The sequence below is a fragment of the Megalops cyprinoides genome, chromosome 25 (genome assembly GCF_013368585.1).
Source record: "Megalops cyprinoides isolate fMegCyp1 chromosome 25, fMegCyp1.pri, whole genome shotgun sequence".
Classification (NCBI taxonomy): domain Eukaryota; kingdom Metazoa; phylum Chordata; class Actinopteri; order Elopiformes; family Megalopidae; genus Megalops; species Megalops cyprinoides.
This window is the reverse complement of record NC_050607.1, coordinates 14,469,253-14,491,523: the sequence shown is the minus strand read 5'-3', so window position 1 is coordinate 14,491,523 and position 22,271 is coordinate 14,469,253. Positions and strand designations below refer to the sequence as shown.

The 22,271-nt window shown below is 50.0% G+C and overlaps 1 protein-coding gene across 1 annotated transcript in view; it reads left to right on the top strand.

Annotated features, from left to right (window-relative positions):
• Nucleotides 1-21,085, top strand: part of celsr1a (cadherin EGF LAG seven-pass G-type receptor 1a) — an 81,710-nt gene extending 60,625 nt beyond the window's left edge. Inside the window, exons 13-35 of the mRNA XM_036519723.1 lie at nucleotides 138-312; nucleotides 817-958; nucleotides 3,359-3,479; nucleotides 4,055-4,238; nucleotides 4,930-5,031; nucleotides 5,847-5,941; nucleotides 6,204-6,413; nucleotides 7,472-7,655; nucleotides 8,064-8,207; nucleotides 8,686-8,869; nucleotides 9,261-9,428; nucleotides 10,098-10,224; nucleotides 11,119-11,319; nucleotides 14,362-14,536; nucleotides 15,068-15,180; nucleotides 15,678-15,757; nucleotides 15,864-15,990; nucleotides 16,458-16,583; nucleotides 17,364-17,506; nucleotides 18,395-18,513; nucleotides 19,203-19,343; nucleotides 20,027-20,269; nucleotides 20,799-21,085. Coding sequence (XP_036375616.1) covers nucleotides 138-312; nucleotides 817-958; nucleotides 3,359-3,479; nucleotides 4,055-4,238; nucleotides 4,930-5,031; nucleotides 5,847-5,941; nucleotides 6,204-6,413; nucleotides 7,472-7,655; nucleotides 8,064-8,207; nucleotides 8,686-8,869; nucleotides 9,261-9,428; nucleotides 10,098-10,224; nucleotides 11,119-11,319; nucleotides 14,362-14,536; nucleotides 15,068-15,180; nucleotides 15,678-15,757; nucleotides 15,864-15,990; nucleotides 16,458-16,583; nucleotides 17,364-17,506; nucleotides 18,395-18,513; nucleotides 19,203-19,343; nucleotides 20,027-20,269; nucleotides 20,799-21,085 — 3,591 coding nt within the window. The remainder of the gene's footprint in view (nucleotides 1-137; nucleotides 313-816; nucleotides 959-3,358; nucleotides 3,480-4,054; nucleotides 4,239-4,929; nucleotides 5,032-5,846; nucleotides 5,942-6,203; nucleotides 6,414-7,471; nucleotides 7,656-8,063; nucleotides 8,208-8,685; nucleotides 8,870-9,260; nucleotides 9,429-10,097; nucleotides 10,225-11,118; nucleotides 11,320-14,361; nucleotides 14,537-15,067; nucleotides 15,181-15,677; nucleotides 15,758-15,863; nucleotides 15,991-16,457; nucleotides 16,584-17,363; nucleotides 17,507-18,394; nucleotides 18,514-19,202; nucleotides 19,344-20,026; nucleotides 20,270-20,798) is intronic.
• Nucleotides 21,086-22,271: the final 1,186 nt, after the last annotated feature.

The following is a 22,271-nucleotide window of genomic DNA, read 5'->3' as shown; positions in this document are numbered from 1 at the left end:
TCATAGGTTCTCCTCCAGTCCTCCACCGTCTGCGCTTACCTGTATTTAACACCTCTGTCTCACCCCACCACCCCCCCCGACTTTACCTATGCGGGAGGCGTGTGAGGGTGGTCATGTGACGTGCTGTGGTCCAATAGGGTGTGCGGATGGGGGAGACGTCCACCAACACGGCCAACCTGAACATGCAGCAGGGCCAGAGGATCCGCGTGGAGGAGGGCTGCCGCCCGCCCAACCCCTGCGACTCCAACCTCTGTCCCCAGCACAGCCGGTGCAGCAACGACTGGAGCTCCCACACCTGCGTCTGTGACCCAGGTAGCCCCTCCCAACTGACCCCGGGACAGCCCTACACCCAGACTCATCCTCATTCCCCTTTAACTTTAAAACTTTGCACAGACTGACCCCAGGACAGTTCTACTTCCAGAATAATCCTCATTCCACTTTAATTTAATAACTTTGCACAGACTGACCCCAGTGCAGTTCTGTATAAGGACTAATTCTTATTCATCTTAAATTCAGACACTGCCCCTGGTATAGCTCTTCACAGAGATTAACACCTAATCCCTTAAATCCTACGTGATCAGACCCTTTACACGCACTGACCTGAGACCTAACCCTGACCCTAAATGCTTTTTAATCAAAAGTTTTAATTATCCCACGAAACACTGCAGAATTCTGTATATATTCATACACTTTTAAAAAGATGGATTTATTTACTCCCCCTTTTCAAGTTTGTGCAATTTAGAGGTTGTCACGGTGCCTGCTGTTATGACAACGTCTGCCGTGTGTCTGAGCATGCTCGGTCCCGCCCCTTCCCAGGGTACTTTGGGAAAGACTGTGTGGACGCCTGCCAGCTGGACCCCTGTGAGCACGTGTCCACCTGCGTCCACAAGCCCGGCTCCTCCCACGGCTACACCTGCGAGTGCGGAAGCAACTACTACGGACAGTACTGCGAGAACAAGTAGGGCCCCTGGCCACGCCCCTTCTCCTGCCTTCATTTGTCACGCCCTCCCACTCTCTGGCCCCTCGGACACGCCCAGTTCATCACTCATTCTGCCCAACAGTTGATTGATGTTTATTATGTCCTCCAAACACGGGAGTTTATTCTTCCTGTAAACAGGTTCTCTTTAATCACTGCGTGTGTGTGGTTGTTGGTGTGCATGTGTATGTGTATCTGTATTTGTGCATGCAAGTGAGCATATGTGTGCTTTTTATGTGTGCGCGAGCGTGTGTGTGTGTGTCTGTGTGCGCGTGCGTGTGTGTGTGTCTGTGTGTGTGTGGGAATCTTGCAGGAGTGTGTATGTGTATTTGTACATGAAGTGAGCATGTCTGTGTGTGTGTGTAGGAATCGTGCAGGAGTGTGTATGTGTATTTGTGCATGAAGTGAATATGTCTGTGTGTGTGTGTGTGTTTGTGTGTGAGTGTGTGTGTGTGTGTGTGTAGAAATCTTGCAGGAGTGTGTATGTGTATTTGTGCATGAAGTGAGCATGTCTGTGTGTGTGTGTGTGTGTGTGTGTGTGTGTGTGTGTCTGTGTGTGTGTGTGTGTGTGCGTGTGTGTGTGTGTGTCTGTGTGTGTCTGTGTGTGTCTGTGTCTGTGTGTGTGTCTGTGTGTGTGTGTGTGTCTGTGTGTGTGTGTGTGTCTGTGTGTGTGTGTGTGTGTGTGTGTGTGTGTGTGTGTCTGTGTGTGTGTGTGTGCGTGTCTGTGCGTGTCTGTCTGTGTGTGTGTGTGGGAATCTTGCAGGAGTGTGTAGTGTTTGCATGGTGACTCAGAGCTCCCTGCAGTGTATGCTTCATCTCAGTCTGCTGTGTCGCTGTGCAGAACAAACCATTTAAACCCCCCTGCCACGTGTAAGGACACGACCTGAAGTCCTGCTCACTATTTTCACGTTTTTCTGTATCACATCTCACCCCAGTTAACCCCAGTGTAGAACCTTCCTAACTTAGAAAAATAGAAAAATATTTGCCTTGTCAGTCAAGTACGCATTGCCTTTGATATGAGGAGTGGAACACATCCTGATATTTGCCCTCAACTGATGCCAAGATTTAAGTACCTGATGGTGTGGTAATGAGTTCCATGTGGTGGCCCGTGCTTTCTGGTGACTGTTTTTTCACCACACTAACTCTAGAGCTGGCTTTAATTTCAGGACGAATTCGCCGATGGTGTCGAAGCCAAGGAAGCTTCATCGCTCGTGCCTTTGTGTTGTTTTAGGTGTTAACAAGTCTTGTACTAAAAACCCTCACTATCAGGTCAGAAAGCACAGCAGATCTAAATCTGTTGTGTTTTTTTCCATATATGGGTTTAAGTTGGTGTGAGGGATTTCCCAGCCAGGGGTATTGATAACATAATGTATCATTTTTATTTCTTTTCCTCGGGTGGTTTGTAATTGGATGATGGGAGTTAGAGAACACTTAGTTTCTGGTAGCTTCAGGGTATAAACGGTAGAAAATCACAGATAAAGATGGATTTCTCTCTCACAGGGAAATAAGTGGAATCTATTTTTAAACGGTAAACTTGATATTTTTGAGGATGTCTTCATTTACTGTACCTGCTTCCCTGCAGCAGTAATGCCATTCTTCACTGGTTTTCCTGCAGTTTTTATTTATCAGCTGTGTCCATATCACCGTTTTAAGACCAGCAGAGTTACTGTTTTAATTCAGCTGCAATGTCAGTGTGATTATTCATTTACCCCCAGTGTCAGTGTGATTGTTTATTTACCCCCAGTGCAAGTGTGGTTATTTACCCCCAGTGTCAGTGTAGTTATTTATTTACCTCCAGTACGAGTGTGGTTATTTACCCCCAGTGTCAGTGTAGTTATTTATTTACCCCCAGTGCGAGTGTGGTTATTTACCCCCAGTGTCAGTGTAGTTATTTATTTACCCCCAGTGCGAGTGTGGTTATTTACCCCCAGTGTCGGTGTGTTCATTTACCTGCAGTGACAGTATATTAATGCTCTGATAGTGTCAGTGTATTAAGTGTCTGAGTCTTCCACCACAGCTTTTCACTGGAGTGATGCGCAGGCAAATTTCTCTGCCATTCTTTTCTGAGGGAATGAGGCACTGTATACTACATGTTATTTGTTTGCACAATTGCATCTCACAAGACTTATCTCACAGAAGAAGTGTACCTTAGATCCAAAATTACGTATCTGCTCATGTTTGGAGCAAATTAACCTGAGAACAAAACAAGTGTAACAGTGATTTTTACTGTGCTGGAACTCAAAGATTAATCAGCCCTCGTGGGACATGACAGTCACTGTCATAAAGCATAACGCAGTTCATCAGAGGTCGTTGAACGGTCGGGTATCGGTGACCGGGTTCTGGAAGGGGTTGATGAGAGGTTCCGGTGCTCTGCCTGTGCAGGGTGGACCAGCCGTGCCCCCGAGGCTGGTGGGGGAACCCGGTCTGCGGCCCCTGTAACTGCGACGTCAGCAAGGGCTTCCACCCGGACTGCAACAAGACCACCGGGGAGTGCCGCTGCAAGGTGAGCGTGACCGGCGCCGTGACTGCCGTGCTGCCGTGTGCGATTAGCTTCTCCTGGGACACGCTGAAAACGAGATGCCACATCTAATAGGGTAGCATATAGGCCGGCAGTGTTGCATAGTGGTTAAGGAGTCAGACTCGTAACCAAAGGGTTGCCAGTTTGATTCCCGATGGGGGCGCTGCTGCTACACCCTTGGGCAAAGTACTTAACCCACAATTGCCTCAGTAAATATCCAGCTGTATAGATGGATAACATTGCAAAAACCTGTAACTGATGTAAGTCACTCTGGATATGAGCATCTAAATGCCAGTAATGTAATGTATAATGTATAATCCTGATCCATGGTAAGTGTCTGTACATAGGCAGGTTGCGCATGGATAGACCACCTTTTGTGGTTCAGATGTTATGGTCGTATGTTGTGTATAGTATGTAGTATGGTGTGGAGTACTCACATTTGTCCCAGCAAGGTGGTGGTAAGTAGCAAGCAAACATTTCCTCGAGCAGCTGGTGTGAAACGGAAGCCCTGAGTACGTACCCAGTAGGTGGCGCCCTCTAACCCCACCCCTATGCCGCAGGATAACTACTACAGGCCGAACGGCGGGGACACCTGCTACCCGTGCGAGTGTTTCAACCTGGGGGCCTTCGGTCGCACCTGCGACCCCCTCACCGGGCAGTGCCCCTGCAAGGCGGGCGTGATCGGGCGCCAGTGCAACCGCTGCGACAACCCCTTCGCCGAGGTGACGGCCGGCGGGTGTGAGGGTACGCTCTCGTTTCGCTTGCTCGGCAGAGCCTCTGAGTTCAGGGGCACCACGTCCTCAACACGCAAGACCTTTAGGTGTCCCGTAAGGAAGCAAGACTCAGGGAAAATATCAGACCGCGCTCAACAGACATTTATTCATCCAAATGTGCTGGAGATGTCCAGTTAATCACTTTCCCTGGGGTTCATTTTCAAATACTTATACAACAAGCATACCAACAAGCTACCATATTAGTCACACATGCTAATGAAAATTCTGGTCTTTTTTTAGAGAACGGCCCTAACTGCCTTTAGAAGGGTCTAAATAGAGGGCTGTTATGCACGTCCGTCGTTTCAGTGAGTGTAGTCTATGTTGTGTTTGCGCTGGCATTATCTTAAAAGAAAATTAAAATTAGGGACAGCCTCTTTAGATTTCAGCACTTCACCATGTAACACAACATGAAAGCCAGCTCAAGTGCCGTGTTTCCCCCCCATTAATCTCCACTCCTTTATTGCCTAAGAAACTCTTTTATGTTACGGCTGTGGTGTCGTGTAATGGCTTGGGAGGATTATTGAGATAATTAGAGGGCTGTTTTGTTGCCCTTTTTAAGGTTGAACAGTTAACGGCCCTGTTCCCTCAAGTTCATTAGTGACAATTAATGACACGTAGTGGACAGCTAGTCCCTTACACTTCCTCTTATCTGTCACCCGCAGTTGTTTACGAGGGCTGCCCCAAGGCGTTTGACGCCGGAATCTGGTGGCCCAAAACCAAATTTGGGCGTCCTGCCGCCGTGAACTGTCCCAAAGGCTCCGTCGGTGAGTAAATTGAAGGCTTTCTCTTGGTAGCAGGTGTTTTTCTCGCTTGGACTAAGAGTTTCAGGAGTATCGGAGGTCCCTTTTTCTATATTCGGGGCACCCTGGATCTTTGTGCTTGGTTCTTGAGAGCGTTCTCATTGGCTGTGCATGCTGACGAAGCTTGCTTATAAGCCCAGCATGCCAACGAATTGCTGTCATTGGTGGAGCATGCTATTGAAGAGCTCTGAGTCACTGAGCAAACAAGTGAAGCGTTCCCATTGGCTTTGCTTGCTCGCAAAGCGTCCCCATTGGCCGAGCATGCTAATGAGGCCGGGCCCCTGGAGGGAGAGTCAGACAAATGCCGTGCTTTGTCAGTTGGACTTGGCAGCGTTTCCAGGGAGACGGGCAGGCGCTAGTGATATTATAGCCCATTCAGTGCGGGCAGAATGGGGCAGAGGAGATCCGTGTGGGACTGAACGCTCTCTGAACACGGTGGGCGTCAGCTAAGTCTCAACTGTTCCAGGGAGCTGGGCTGACTGAAAATGCAGGTAGCGCAAAGGCAAAAAGAGAGGCTCTCATCAAGGCCTCGCCCCCCTTCAGGTTACCCCGGTTACCATCTGCCACACCCCCATCCCTGTCTGGAACTCAAAAGCTGTACTCACCTCTGTGGACATTTTTTATTTGTTGTTCCACTGGTGTCTTTCCAAGCCTGAAAAACTGACTCAGCGCTCACAATCTCAGTGCTGACTGCTGAGAGCTGTCTGCGTGCAGCCACAGTGTACACCGACTCATTCTCTATCCCGATCCTTTCCCCCCTTTGCTTCCCTTGCCCCCAGGGACGGCAATCCGACACTGCAGCGAGGAGAAAGGCTGGCTCCCTCCAGAACTCTTCAACTGCACCACTGCCACCTTCTCCGAACTCATAAAAATGGTGGGCCTCTCCATATATTCACCCTTACTGCTTTTCTTTAAGACCTGTATCTGAAATATAGTGAAAGATCCTCTCCAGTCTAATGCTGAATTGATTTATATTGAGGAGTCCACAAATATAGTCGTAGATGTGTGTAGATATTTTCTTTCTAGCTCGAGTATGGCCACCTCAGGTATTTGCATGCATTTGACCTATTGTCTGGAAGATTGGGTCTGATCTGGTAATCGCATATCTGCGCCCTGCCCTCTCTGGCTGTCACCAGAACGAGGACGTTGCCCGGAACAGGAGCAGGATGGATGGGGACAGGTCCAGGACCATCGCCAGGCTGCTGCGCAACGCCACCGACCACACCGCCGCCTTCTACGGCAACGACGTCAAGACGGCCTACCACCTGATCTCCCGGGTTCTGCAGTACGAGAGCCAGCAGCAGGGCCTCAACCTGGCCGCCACCCGGGACGCCGAGTTCAACCAGGTACACTTAGGGGCAGGCAAATGGGAGTTTCATGGAGTCCATGACACCTCATAGAGTCCAGACACCTTGGGGTAGCAGTGCCCCCTGCTGGCTGGTTATGTCTGGGACTTGTGTGGTGTAATTATTGTAATGCACAATTTAAGCAGCAAACGTTGCGTTTTGGTGTAAGGCTTTCTTTTGAGGTAACGAGTTGGGTAAAATCAGTAAACCCTCCACCACAGGTGTTTAAAATAGACCCTGCTCAGTCGTGGGTGGCTTGCATAGTTGGTAAATGACTCTGATTGTTACGAAACTCTGCTGAACTTCATAAAGCCGTGTTTACTGTGGCTCAGAGCAGTTGAATAGGTCCATAATCTCCCTGTGATGCTGCAGGCTGGGTCCTCCCGCAGAGGGAGATGCCTCTTCAGGCAGCTCATTGGAGGGGATTATGTCTCTGTTATGTAGCATGTAGGGACTAATGCCCCCACTGGGAGAGAGGAGGCCCTGGGCTCTCAGGTGGGATTAGAACCGACTCCAGCCGAGCGCTCTCCTGGCACAGATCAGGACTCTCCTCTGTCGGTCCGGTACCAGGGACTTTAGGCTGAAACTTTCAGAATCTGAAAGTGGGCCTGTTTGGTCCAGGATGTGGCTGACAGAGTAGGGGGCTTAGTGGTGGAGAGGGGTCAGAGAGCAAAGGTGTGCTGATAGGATTCCTGCCTGGATCACCTGGAGCACTCCTGTGCCATTCAGACCACCGGCCGCCCCTCTGAGCAGGCTTATGATCTAATGGTTTACAGATCGCTGTATTCTGGTGGGGTGCTGTAGACACAGTTTATTCTTAGTTGACTCGTAGTTTGCAGTGTTCTCCTGTTCATCATGTCACAGCTTATTAAATGACTGTGCAATGAGAGACCTTTTTATGAGAGAAGTGAAAAATATTTGGGTGATATTACACTGTGTGAGCGCTGTGTGACCGCTGTGAGTTTGTACACAATAGGCCTTTCCTAGATATCCAGCAGTCTCATCTTCTGATTGGATAAAATGAATGTGACACATAAATGTCTGGCTGAATGTTCCAGAACATCTTCAGGGCGGGCAGTGCCATCCTGGACCCCAGCAACAAGGAGCACTGGGACCAGATCCAGCGCTCGGAGGGCGGCTCCGCCCACCTGCTCCGGAACTTCGAGGAGTACGCCAGCACCGTGGCGCAGAACATGAGGAAGACCTACCTGAAGCCCTTCACCATCGTCACCGACAACATGAGTGAGTGAACCCTCCGACCCACAGCTTCACAGTGCTGTTAACCACATTGCATCTGACTCTATAAGCAATACTGTACATCATTCTCCTATTACAGGCCTGTGACTAGATGCCTGTGAGTTACATCTGTTCATTTGCGTGAGCTCAAGGAAACACAAGGCAGTTGTCTGTGAGAAAAATGAAGGCGTGGAGCCTTGCAGGCCATCTGCTGTCTGCGCCTTTGTTACATCCAGCCAAATGCTTTCCCTGGGTTTGAGATTAAATTAATGCCAGATACTTGTGGTATATGAATGAGAAATGGTGACAGTGTGGTAATGACATACCAGGTTGGATTGTCGGCTGAAGAAAGACAGGACATTGTGGGATTGCATGTGTTCTACATTGGTTGTCTTTCCTTTCCCTTGTGGTCAGTTGTTGCCGTGGATTACGTGGACCCCTCCAGCCCGGACCACGCGAAGATCCCTCGCTTCCAGGAGATCCTGGAGGCCTATCCCAAAGAACTGGAGTCCTCCGTACAGTTCCCAGAATTCCCCTCCAAAGCAGCCGAGAGCAAAGGTAGGCATTTACACGAAGGTGATCTTTGGACCCACACAATTCTTAGTTGATCTGTCATTGATCCTCCATGTCTCCAGAATGTCTCACATGTAAGATGTTCGTCACATATCTGTAAACTTGCCATACGCAAACCGATGTAAACCTGAACCGTTATCCTCAATAAAATGTTCAGCACAAGCTAATGTAAATCCAAGCTGGAGTTATCATTCATATAAATGCTACACATTCAGATTTATTTAAGCCAATGCCTTACCTATCTGTATAAACACTCCACACACAAACATTTAATTCTGTGTCTGGATAAAAGCTGCATATGCACTCTGATGGTGGTGGAACCTATATTTATGCGTTGTGTATATGTTCTGCAGATAAGCCGATTGTCCAGGCTGTCGTTATCATTCATATAAATGCACTGTGTGCTATTGTTAGCTTTGGCTGGGTTCATGGAGAGCTGTTTCAACCCCCCCCCCCCCCACAGTGAACCCCACATACGAACCCTCAGCTCAGACGGACACCGCGCCCCACGAGGACCACACCTCGTCCCTGAAGAGGAGGCGCCACGCGGAGATTCCCGGCCCCCTCCCCGTCGCCGTGGTGATGGTCTACAAGTCCCTGGGGCAGCTCCTGCCTGAGCGCTACGACCCGGACCGCCGCAGCCTGAGGTTCGGCCCCCCGACGACCGCGCCTCTCCTCGGCAACCTGCGGCGCTGCCCTGATTGGCCGGGTCGCTGTGGATCCCATACTGATTTATCTCTGCTGTAACCCTGTATCCCCCTCTGTCTTGGCTCTGTTTGACTAACGGACTGAATTGCATACTGTATATCAGAAACTGTACACATAAACCAGCCCAAATAAACAACAGAAAGGATATAGTGCTCACAGGGGAACAAGCACGAGTTTTACACAGGGAACATGTCAAAACATTGGGCGCTGTTTATATACAGTAGGACTATCTTCTGTATACTATGTCGCGTATACTGGGGCAAGTCTGAAGGTGGCTGGTTGCCCGGCAACTGTGATTTGAAGAGCGCTGTGTCCCCTCTCTCTGTCCAGGCTGCCCCTGAAGCCCGTCATCAACACGGCCGTCGTGAGCGCCGCGGTGCACAGCGAGGGGGGGCCCCTGCCCACCCCCCTGGAGCGCCCCGTCACCCTGGAGTACAAGCTGCTGGAGACGGAGGAGCGCACCAAGCCCGTCTGCGTCTTCTGGAACCACTCCGTCGGGTGGGCCCGCCTTCCGCAACGTTCACGCAACATTCACGTAACATTCACGCAACGTTCAAAGAGTGTTACACAGAGAAGAGCCTACCTTCCCATTCTCAACATTCACATTACGTTCACACAATATTCCCACACTGTTTCGCAGCGAGGGGCCTGGCTTTCCGTTTTCAACATTCAAATACTGTATGTCACAGATGCGACTGCCTTTTCATCTGCAGCATTCATGCATTGTTCACACAACGTTCACACAATGTTACACACAGAGGATCCCGCCTTCCCATTAGCAATGTTCATACAGAATCTACATACTGTATATCACAGACAGAGGAGCGGCAGTGTTCATATAACATTCTCACAGCGTAAATCAGGAGCCTGCTTTCCTGAGCGCACGTAACATTCCCATAATGTTCACATAATATTTAGACAATGTTCACATGCATCACAGACAGGGGGAGCTTGCGTATTGTTCCTCACACAGAACATTCAAACCACATTGACGTGAATAACACACAGGGGAGTTTATTTTCACACGCACAGTATGTATGGTTCAGTACTCACGTTGCATGTTCAGTATGGAACATTCATGTAATGGTCACCCACATCGCGCACGGATAAGGCCGCTTCCGCCTCACCCTGAGGTTTGGAGCTCTGACTGGTGCTTGTTTCCCGTAGGATCGGAGGCACAGGGGGCTGGTCCTCAAAGGGGTGCGAGCTGGTTTCCCGGAATGACACCCACATCAGCTGCCAGTGCAACCACTTGACCAGCTTTGCCGTGCTCATGGACATGTCCAAACGAGAGGTACCCCTTTCCACTGCGTTACTGTCGGCTAACGAGCTAACAAGCAGCAAGGAAGAGGGCTCTTTTGCACCATAACTCCACATCATTTATTAGCCTTGCTAAAGCAGTTCACATAGCCCCCCGATGACCGCGCCTCTCCTCGGCAACCTGCGGCGCTGCCCTGATTGGCCGGGTCGCTGTGGATCCCATACTGATTTATCTCTGCTGTAACCCTGTATCCCCCTCTGTCTTGGCTCTGTTTGACTAACGGACTGAATTGCATACTGTATATCAGAAACTGTACACATAAACCAGCCCAAATAAACAACAGAAAGGATATAGTGCTCATATAGACACCCACATCAGCTGCCAGTGCAACCACTTGACCAGCTTTGCCGTGCTCATGGACATGTCCAAGCGAGAGGTACCCCTTCCCACTGCGTTACTGTCGGCTAACGAGCTAACAAGCAGCAAGGAAGAGGGCTCTTTTGCACCATAACCCCACATCATTTATTAGCCTAGCTAAAGCAGTTCACATAGCCTACACTTTCGCTCGCCATCCATGTATTCTGTTGGATGCTCAGTGAAACACAGACAGTGCCACAGATGGGATTTGATCCTGCAACTTTGTGGTTACTATTCCCTCTCCCATAAATGCCATAAATGATGTATTTGATGAAACTGATGAGAACAAAAGCATAGTTGTTCTTTTGCATGGGGTTTAGTTATTTCTTTTTGGGTTTCCATTTTCTGAAAAAATAGATTTGTTTGCTTTTGTGGTATTCTGCAGTTTTCTGGGGAGGTGTTCTTTTCCTTTCCTTTTACTTTTCTCTGAAAAGCACGCTTTTTTTTAAGCAAATGTTATGTACAGAGCTTTTGAAAGTCAAGGTGTCTGCCTGTCCCCGGCCCTCCCAGCACGGCGACGTCCTGCCGCTGAAGATCGTCACCTACACGACTGTGTCGGCCTCCCTGCTGGCCCTGCTCATTGCCTTTGTCCTGCTGGCCATCGTGCACAAGCTGCGCTCCAACCTGCACAGCATCCACAAAAACCTGGTGGGGGCGCTCTTCTTCTCCGAGCTCGTCTTCCTCATCGGCATCAACCAGACCGACAACCCGGTGAGAGACGCCGGCGATTGCCGCAGCGCGCCTCTGCAAACCACACGGCCGGTTTTAACACTTAAACTGGGTCAAAGCATTCCTTTTACGTTGTGGTAACTGCAGACCGTTGCTATGATATTGCAACATTTTGTGGGGGGTCGGGGGGGATTTTAAACTAATCATTTAATTAATAATTATTAAATGTTTTCTTTATATTCCTGAGCAACGTGAGACGTAAGTTAAAGAATGGCTGTAACATTAAAAGCCTGCGTACGAATGGGACAGCTAGTAGATAGCAAGCCCCTCTGTGGCTGTTCCTTTGACTATGAGCCTTAAACACACTACTGTACTACCGTATCGCTGTTGTTCATTCCTGAGTATAACCTATCCACTTTATTTCAGTGCAGGTGTGCGTTGATTCTATAATACACTCCAATTCAGCTTCGGTTATTTAATTAGGGGGTTTTAAATATGCATGATACCTGTACCGCAGTCTCTCTCCACAGAAGGAGACAAATTGATGGTATTGTGAGCAGGAAGGGGATTGGGTTTGCCTGAGGGTGCTCTGTGCTGCGCTGAATTAACACGTCTGAGGTACTTTCTGGATCCCGTTTACAGACCATAATACAGAAGGGTTACCAGACTGGCAGAGCATCAGAGGTCTTTATGAATATCGCTGTGTTTATTGAATAATATTTGCGCTGTTAAGAGCTTTAGGTTGCGTCTCGTTGAGCTGAAGGGTTAAGCCTGGTTTCCATTCGCCTGCACTAGCTGCATGTACACCCTTCTCACGCAATGAACTATCATTAATATGTAAGAGGCGCTGTTCTATCTAGCCTAGCAGGAGGCATTGGGAAAATCTTTCTAACTGTGGTTTTTACACACGAGAAATATGCATTCGACTGCTTGAATCACCTATTCTACAGGCCAGCGTGCTGTTGTATCTTGGGAAGCTTGTATTGGATGGCGTTGTGATCAAAAGCAAGGCTCAAAACCGAAAGGTTGCCGGTTTGATTCCCCACGGGGTCACTGCCGTCACCTCAGTTAATGTCTAGCTGTGTAAATGGATAAAATGGTAACCTATGTAAGTCACTCTGCATAAGAGTGTCTGCAAAATGACAATAATGTAATAACATAATATAAGGTATCTGGGGTTGGCCTACATACTGTTGGAAACCACTCAGGTATCAGGAGAGTCAGTGGAAACCTGATGATGTTGTGACTCTAAGATGTAATGCATTTAAAAAGATTTACTTCCATTTACTGATTACATCGTAGCACATGACAGACATGACATGAGGTGTGAAATGGGGCACTGATGTTTGCGTCAGCCAGCGCACAGTGATGACAGGCTGTTGTCATTTGTTTAGGGATTTCGGTTTTTCTGTTCTGCAGGGTAGCTTTGTGTTATTTACTGGCCAGCCTCACACACCCAGATCAAAATAAACACTTCAGGCAGGTTTGCGCACGTTAAAATGCATCTCGCTCTGGATCTTCCACAGAACAGTCGTGGTCGGCTGGTGACACTTTGAGGATCGTGAAGCTTTAATCACATAATGCCCAAGGGTTTATATGAGAGGCGAATGCACGAGTCTGTTCTGTAGACACGCACCTGCGGAGGATAGGCAAACTTCGACCCCACACACACTCATCTGCGGGAGGGTACGGCTTCAATCCCACACACACTCATCTGTGGGAGGGTACGGCTTCAACCCCACACACACTCATCTGCGGGAGGGTACGGCTTCAATCCCACACACACTCATCTGCGGGAGGGTACGGCTTCAACCCCACACACACTCATCTGCGGGAGGGTACGGCTTCAACCCCACACACACTCATCTGCGGGAGGGTACGGCTTCAACCCCACACACACTTATCTGCGGGAGGGTACGGCTTCAATCCCACACACACTCATCTGTGGGAGGGTACGGCTTCAACCCCACACACACTTATCTGCGGGAGGGTACGGCTTTAACCCCACACACACTCATCTGCGGGAGGGTACGGCTTCAATCCCACACACACTCATCTGTGGGAGGGTACGGCTTCAACCCCACACACACTCATCTGCGGGAGGGTACGGCTTCAACCCCACACACACTCATCTGCGGGAGGGTACGGCTTCAACCCCACACACACTTATCTGCGGGAGGGTACGGCTTTAACCCCACACACACTCATCTGCGGGAGGGTACGGCTTCAATCCCACACACACTCATCTGCGGGAGGTTACGGCTTCAACCCCACACACACTCATCTGCGGGAGGTTACGGCTTCAACCCCACACACACTCATCTGCGGGAGGGTACGGCTTCAACCCCACACACACTCAATCTGTACAATAAGCTTCAGTCCCCCACATACTCACCTGTACAAGTAGGTGGGAGTGCTGTATAAAAGGGGTCAGCCTCACTTTCCCACACACACCTATGAATGAATGAGTGAATCATGGCCTGGTCCCTGTGGCTCCTACCCCAAGTGGTAGCCCAGTCCTGCGGTTTAAGATTCAAGATTCCTCTGACTCATCCAGCGATATCAACCGTTCTGAGATTAATGATATTCGCTGCCTTTCAAGTCTGCTCTCCCTCAGTCTTGAGTAATAAGAATGTTCCTCCGGGCTTAGGGCAGGCAAGCCCTGACTGGCGTGTCTGTGCGCCGGGACCAAAGCTCGCAAAGCAGCCGCCGTTAGCGGGAGGGAGGGGCGGGGCCAGGGCGGTACCACACGCTCTCCAGGAGAGCTGGAGCGAGGCAGGTTACATATTTCAGGAAGCTCTCTGAGTCACCTGCCAGTGTGCCTACTGTAGGTTCTGTCTGTCTAAGGGCAGCTGAAATGTGAGTCTGACGAGCTAATGCAGTGGAATGCTGCCAGTCATGAACCACCTCGGCAGATTCAACGTATTTGTGGCCGCTCTGAGAGTCTCAACAGCCCTTGCAGTTTAATGTATGGCGGTTCACACTGTTAAAGAGAGGACAGTAACCCGGGGCAGGGAGGCGGTCGGGGCCCTGTGGGTAGGCGTGGGATTGGCTGACCCCCTGCTCTCCTACCCCCCCCCGCAGTTCGTGTGCACGGTGATCGCCATCCTCCTACATTACTTCTACATGTGCACCTTCGCCTGGATGTTCGTGGAGGGCCTGCACATCCACCGCATGCTCACCGAGGTGCGCAACATCAACCGCGGCCGCATGCGCTTCTACTACGCCATCGGCTGGGGCATCCCCGCCATCATCACCGGTAAGAGCTGAACACGCCCAGCGCTCCGGCACGGCCATTTTCAGTCCCCGTTTTCCTGCTGTTACTGTCCGCCTCTCTCTGTCTCTCTCTCTGCCCGTCTCTTTCTGTTTCTCTTTGTCTGTCTGTCTCTGTTCATCTCTCTGTCCCTCTTCCTCTCTGTCTGTCTGACTTTCTGTTCCTCTCTCTCTCTGTCTGTCCCTCTCTGTCCTTCTCTCTAGCCATCACTCTGTCTGTCTCTCTCTCTCATTGTTTCTCTCTGGCCATCTCTCTCTCCCTCTCTCTCACTCTCTCTCTGTTCATCTGATACACCGTTCCCTGTGGGGAATCTAGACAGTTTCTCTGTCCTTTTCGTGATGTTGGAGTGTAGACTTCCTCCCAGGGTAATTAAGGCTGTTGGTTCCTGCCCTGAGAGGCTCTCTGGTGTCAGATTGCTGGCTGGTAGGCTCTCAGAGCTGCGGAATTAAAAGGCAAGGCCTGGCTCGTCCAGCTGAGCCTCACTGCAGAGTCTCACGCTCTCCCACCCCCCCTCAGGTCTGGCCGTGGGGCTCGACCCGCAGGGATACGGGAACCCTGACTTCTGCTGGCTCTCCGTCCACGACACCCTCATCTGGAGCTTTGCTGGGCCCATCTCCATCGTGGTGCTGGTGAGTGCGTTTCTGCTCTGGAGCTGCGCCGCTGTGGGCCGACAGAGCAGCCGGCTGACCTCCTTTTCCATTTTTTCTGTTTCTTGAACAAACAGCAGCTCCCTCACCATCATTTATTCTCTGTCATTCTCTGTCACTGCCATCTCTCTCTCTCTTTCTCTCTCTCTCGTTGTGTGTCTCTTTTCTCTCTTTGTTCTGTTTCTGTCTGTCTCTCTCTCTATGAACACCATTGTGCAGGAGTTACTAAAAACACAGATATACGTATCTGCAGAAAGGGGTCTCACTGACTAAGACAGTTCATATCGCTGAACCTTAGGTGTGTGAAGTGTGTATCTTCCCCCTTGTCCTCTTTCTGTCCCTCTCCATCTCTGTATTTTTGTCTTTCTCCCCCTCCTTTTCCTGATGGTGAAAAGAGCAGCATGATTCAGAATGCCCTGTAAGCCGAGGCCGTCTGTCAGAGTCATGTTCAGCGCATCCCCCTTCCTCCCCCCCGACAGGTCAACATTGTGATATTCGTGCTGGCAGCGAAGGCGTCGTGTGGACGAAGGCAGCGGACATTTGAGAAGTCCGGAGCCATGTGAGTTGTTGAGGAGAGATTCACCTATGCATGTGGAGCGTGTGGCCCTGGGAGAGCGACTGTTGTGGGGCCGAGGTGTTTACCGCTTCCTCCCTCTGTGCCCCAGCTCGGCCCTGCGCTGTGCCTTCCTGCTCCTGCTGCTCGTCAGCGCCACCTGGCTGCTGGGCCTGATGGCGGTCAACAGCGACGTCACGACCTTCCACTACCTGTTCGCCATCTTCAGCTGCCTGCAGGTACAGTGTCCTCTCTGCGAGAGCTGCAGCACAGGTCTGAAGTGACATCACAGCAGGGACGTGTGATTTGTGACAGAACGTCACAGCGGTGGCACGGACACACTCCTCTCTGCTGTTGACTCAAACCTTAATTCTCAAATGCAGTGGAGCTGAGATGGATGCGGCCATCCACACTGACGTTTCTAAGTGCAGTCATTAATATGGGGTTTGTGGCAGGATTGTTTGGATTTATTACTAAGTGATTACTCCAAAAATAACATTTGGGGAAGGGAGGATATGCTCTGTAGTTCCGCCTCTCACAATCTAATCAAAACTACCCTTTAGTGATGTGGAGGTGTTCATAATAAGTTTGAATTATTGCCATTTGTGCACACAGTGATAGGGGAAAGCTGTCATGAATTTTTGAGTAACTGTCACACTGAGTGAATGTGATAATAGATGTCTGACTCCATTGCTCTCCTTTTTAGGGCCTATTCATCCTCTTCTTCCACTGCGTCTTCAATAAAGACGTGCGGAAGGGTCTGAAGAACGCATTCATGGGGAAGAAGACTCTGCCGGAGGAGTCCACCACCACCCGCACCACTCTGTTAACTGTAAGACATCGTGCTGGTTACAGGATGTCCCCTCACTGCAAACTACACACCTGCTAGGCCCTGTCAGAGCCAGAAGGCATCATAAACAGTCATACACACACAGCACAAACACCATGGATGTGAGTCTACCTCTCAGAGAATGATTAAGGTTATAAAACCTCCTGCCATCGAGTAATCTCCTGCCATGTTGTTTCTCCTTACACGTGTGTTGTAGTGCAGTGGAGTTTGGGTAATACCCAAATTGGAATACTTCAGGCTCATTGATGCAGTCATTGCTGGTCATGTAGTTTACTGAGAGTTGAAGACGGGATGTATTGAGTGAGTAGAGGCAGAGAGCGGGGAGAGGGAGGAAAGAGACGAGGGGAAGGCTGAACCGATAGGATGAAGATGGAGAGATCAGAGAGGACGATAAACAGAGGAAGGAGAGAATGTTAGGGGTGAGTGAATGTGAAGAGTGGGAGCAAAAGGAGGAGCTAGTCAGGGCAGGGGCTCAGGATAGGAGCAGAGAGAGGGGAGGGAGAAAGGGATGCGGAAGGAGAAGAGAGAGAATGGGGCATAAGGGTGGTGGAAAGAGGGAGAGGAGGATGAAGATGACAGAGGGAGGCAGGAAGAGGGAATAAGGAAGAAGAAGAAAGAGCGTAAGAGGGGGATGAGGGTGGAGAAGAGAGAGGGAGAGATTAGGAAGAAGAAAACGGCAGAGGAGAGGATGCCGGGGTGAGCACCCTGCACCTGTGACTGACCCCCCCCCCCCCCCCCCCCCCCCGCCCCCCTTCTCCACAGCGCTCTCTGAACTGCAATAACACGCACGGGGAAGAGGGGGCGCTGTACCGCACGCCCATCGGCGAGTCCACCGTGTCCCTGGACAGCACCGTCAGGTCAGCCAAGAGCCGCGGCAGCAGCAGCTACCGCGCTTACGCTCACAGGTAACCGGGTGACGCGCGCACGGCCTCCCTGTCCCTCCCGCTAACCCGCGCTAACGCCGCAGCCTCTCAGCCCGTGCGCTTTGCCGGGGCCTCGCCTCACTCTTTGCAGGGCATGCCTCTGACACTGCTTCTCCATATTCAAACACTTCATTTGAATCCATGATGAAACAGACAAGTTGCAAAAAGTTACAAATGTAGCATATCTAGAAGCTGGTATCCTGAGTTCTTCTCTTTTTGTTAACACATATGTCATACATACATAGTTATTGATCTAACACGCTGGCTTTCCCATAGGGGTACATTTAGCACCGTCTCTTCCATGTGAACAGGCATCCAACATAAACCTGAAACGGTTATATTGCGAGCGTGTGCACACACACACAGACACAGACACACACATACACACACAGACACAGACACACCACACACACACACAAGCACACACACACACACACACACACACAGAGAAACACAAACATGGGCTCCAGAGTGGTCCAGTTAAGAGGCTTCCTCTGAATGCAGGCTGAGCCCTATAGCCCAGACCTGAGTTCAAGCCTGGGCTGTGTCATTAGCCAACAGTAATATAACCACCTCTGCTCCGCCTGGTTTAGGTGGATTTCTCATTGCATCACTTAATAGTGCCCCCTTGTGAGTCAACAGGCCCCTGTAAAGTGCCTGTAAAGGACACCTGCGATGTGATGTGTGATGTAGTGATCAGGGAAAAGCACTTTGTAACCAGAAGGGTTCAGGTTCGAGTCTCGGTAACCTTTAAGGAAACAGAGTTCTGACCTGCCCTGGATGCGAGTATGTAAACCCAGTGAACATCTCAGTGAACATCTCAGTGACCACGGTGTCCTCTCTCTCCCCCCGTGACCACGCCCTTCGCAGGGACGACTCGGCTCAGAAGCCCAGCGCCTCGTCCGGCTCGGCCAAGGCGGCCAAAGCGGCCAAAGCGGCCCGCGCGGAGGGGGAACCCGTCTTCCACAGGAAGGGCGCCAAGGGAGATGGTACGAGGGCGCGGCCCCCAACGCTCTGCTCCCCTGCAGCCTGGCCTCCCGACACCCCCTCTGTCACACATAGCACCCTCCATCACTGGAACCCTGCTGCTGAACCTGTAGCGTAACATAATTGTGATTGGCCCCGGTGCAAATATTTTTTCTTGCCCCCTGCCCCAAACACAAGCGCACACTTGTACGCACGGACACACACACAACCACAACGTTTCAATAACGACAAATAAAAATACATAAAAATAGGCTATGACACAAAACTGTATGTGTTATACACAAGGTGGGAAGGTGGTATATATAGCTATCACAATTACAAGTAATTTTAGTGATATGTTTGAATGGTTACTTTGAAGACTGCGTGAAATGGTCAACGCGTGAGAGGGCCCACCTACAATAGTAAAGCAGCAAAAAAAATCGGCTTCCTACATGTGCCCCTGACAGCTTCTGGGCCCTGGTGCGCTGCACCGGTTGCACCGTCGATATTTACGCCAATGTGCTGAGCTGACCCTAGAGTTATATGTTACCTACATATACGTTGCATTAAACAGTATATCACATAGATGTCACGTTTTATTTCTAATGGATATAACCCTTGACTTGATTGGTTGTGTTCAGCTGCTTGAGGTGTAAGGTCAGGTCAGAGGTGAAGGTGTCAGAGAGCTCACGGGGTGTGTGTTTGGTCTCAGACTCGGACTCGGACAGCGAGCTCTCGGTGGATGAGCACAGCAGCTCCTACGCCTCCTCCCACTCCTCCGACAGCGAGGACGAGGTGGACATGAAGCCCAAGTGGAACAACGAGCGGCAGCCCCTGCACAGCACCCCCAAAGGTACCCCTAAATTTACTGTATCAGCACCCCCAAAGGTACCCTAAATTTACTGTATCAGCACCCCCAAAGGTACCCTAAACTTACTTTATCAGCACCCCCAAAGGTACCCTAAACTTACTTTATCAGCATCCCCAAAGGTACCCTAAACTTACTTTATCAGCACCCCCAAAGGTACCCTAAACTTACTTTATCAGCACCCCCAAAGGTACCCTAAACTTACTTTATCAGCACCCCCAAAGGTACCCTAAATTTACTGTATCAGCACCCCCAAAGGTACCCTAAACTTACTTTATCAGTACCCCCAAAGGTACCCTAAACTTACTTTATCAGTACCCCCAAAGGTACCCCGATCTGACTGTATGCGCCATGTAGATAAAGGTGTGCACTAGCTTGAATGCAGAAATTGTAACACGTCCATCCATATAGTATCCCAGCATCTGCAAATGGTGCTCACTGAAATGAAATCCAAAACCCCATTGTTACATAGATGTGATGCCCTGGATTTAGGTGAATTTTACTTTGTATTTAGTTTCCTGTATTCCAGTTGTACTTCTTGTCCAGCTGTAATTTGCCCTTGATAAGGAAATCTAAAGTGACAGTAATTGTAGTGATAATAATAAGAATAATCCTTATAGAATTCCGATGTCATATTGATTGGCTTTTACTCCCTGGCCTGTCCTCAGTGGAAACAGTGTCCAATCACGTGAAGCCTTACTGGCCAGTGGAGGCGACCACGTGCAGTGACAGTGAGGACCCAGCCGGGGCGGAAAAGCTGCGGGTGGAGACCAAGGTCAACGTGGAGCTGCACCCGGAGAACAAGCTCAACCACATGAGGGATGCAGCCCCGTCAGACAAAGAATCCTCGTGCCAGGAGGGGGCGCCACCCAACCAGCCCAACAGCAATCACCAGCCAGAGCAGCGGAAGGGTGAGAACCAGAGGACATCCCACGTCCCACAGGGGTTTTGGCTGTGGTGTCTGGGACATCCTGGCTTATGTAATATGCTGCACGCTTGGCACAGAAAGTGCAGAAACAATTAGATCTTGAAGGGCACCGAGGGGGAACTGGGGAAATTTCCTGTGTACAAACATTTTACTTTAGGTTTCATTTAACATGTAAATGAACCTTGATATTCATTTTAAATTTTCTGGGAACAGTCAAAGTATTTGAATATGAACCCCAGGGAAAGAGCTTAGTTGAGCATGCTGAGTCAAAAGGCCTTTTAGTATGCATTTTAAACAAGCACTTATTTTGGGTTGTTAGTTTTGCATACAATTTTAAAGAGTGCTTATCTGGCTCAAGAATGCCATAGATTTAATCAAAGCTGTGATTTAATCACTAATGGCTCTGGACTGTGGAAGGTGAAAGGAGAGTTTTCTGATCACCGACCCTTCGGTTGTAGTTCATAAATTGATGTTATTTGTTATGTGATTTTTTGTTTTTCATATTTTGTCAGGAATTCTGAAAAACAAGATCACCTACCCTCCCCCGCTGACGGACATGACGGACAAAAACATGAAGAACCGGCTGAGAGAGAAGCTGTCCGACTACAACCCGCCCACCATCACGGCCATGACGCCAACGGTGGGGCCCAACGAGGCCGTCCGCCCAGTCACCGGGGGCAACGGCGTCCTCGTCAAGCCCGCTCAGCGGCCGCCCGCCACGCCCCGCGAGCAGCAGAATGGTGTCGCCATGACGCTGCGGGTGGGGGGCGTCAACGGTGACGCCTCCGACTCAGAGTGAGTGGTCATGTGACCTTCACCCTCGCACCTTACATTTACATTTACATTTATTTATTTAGCAGATGCTTTTATCCAAAGCGACTTACAAAAGTGCATACAGTAGGTACAGCGACAGTACGGGGACAGGATGTGTACAGTTCCACAATGAGACAGTTCTCAGCTGAGAGCAAGGTCTGTTTGAGGACGCAGTACTATCAGATTTTTACAATTACAGCCTAAAGGGCAACTAGTACGATATACTTTCGAACGGCAAACTTCAACAACTTCAAACGGCACAATGAGCGTGCTGACCTCTGCTGAGGAAGCTGCCATGGAGGCAGACGGCATGAAATGATCTTAAAATAGCTGAATGAATGTCTGCCCTGTAGTTAGAGAAGCCACTGAATGAGTGTCTGCCCTGTAGTTAGAGAAGCCACTGAATGAGTGTCTGCCCTGTAGTTAGAGAAGAAACTGAATGAGTGTCTGCCCTGTAGTTAGAGAAGCCACTGAATGAGTGTCTGCCCTGTAGTTAGAGAAGCCACTGAATGAGTGTCTGCCCTGTAGTTAGAGAAGAAACTGAATGAGTGTCTGCCCTGTAGTTAGAGAAGCCACTGAATGAGTGTCTGCCCTGTAGTTAGAGAAGCCACTGAATGAGTGTCTGCCCTGTAGTTAGAGAAGCCACTGAATGAGTGTCTGCCCTGTAGTTAGAGAAGAAACTGAATGAGTGTCTGCCCTGTAGTTAGAGAAGCCACTGAATGAGTGTCTGCCCTGTAGTTAGAGAAGCCACTGAATGAGTGTCTGCCCTGTAGTTAGAGAAGCCACTGAATGAGTGTCTGCCCTGTAGTTAGAGAAGCACCTGAATGAGTGTCTGCACTGTCTTAAGTCAGGGAAGCAACCAAATTATAGAAGTGGGTGTGCTGGTCTCCAGAGTGTTAACATTAGGAATGGGTCGTGGTGTCATGTATCCCCAAATGAATTGTGTATGTAGTTTTGCAAAGTGTGTATTGTTGGACTGAGTGCCTGCTCTCCTGTTCATTCCTTGGTCTAACTCTGTATGACTCTGTCTGCTCTCTCTCTGTCCCTCTCTCACCCCACACAGCGGCAGCAATGAAACCTCCATCTGACCCAGGAGGAAATCCAGGGAGACCCTACCTTAATGAGGGGTGGGGCCCTGTGCCTGGGGTGGGGGGGTTAGGTGGGAGGTACAC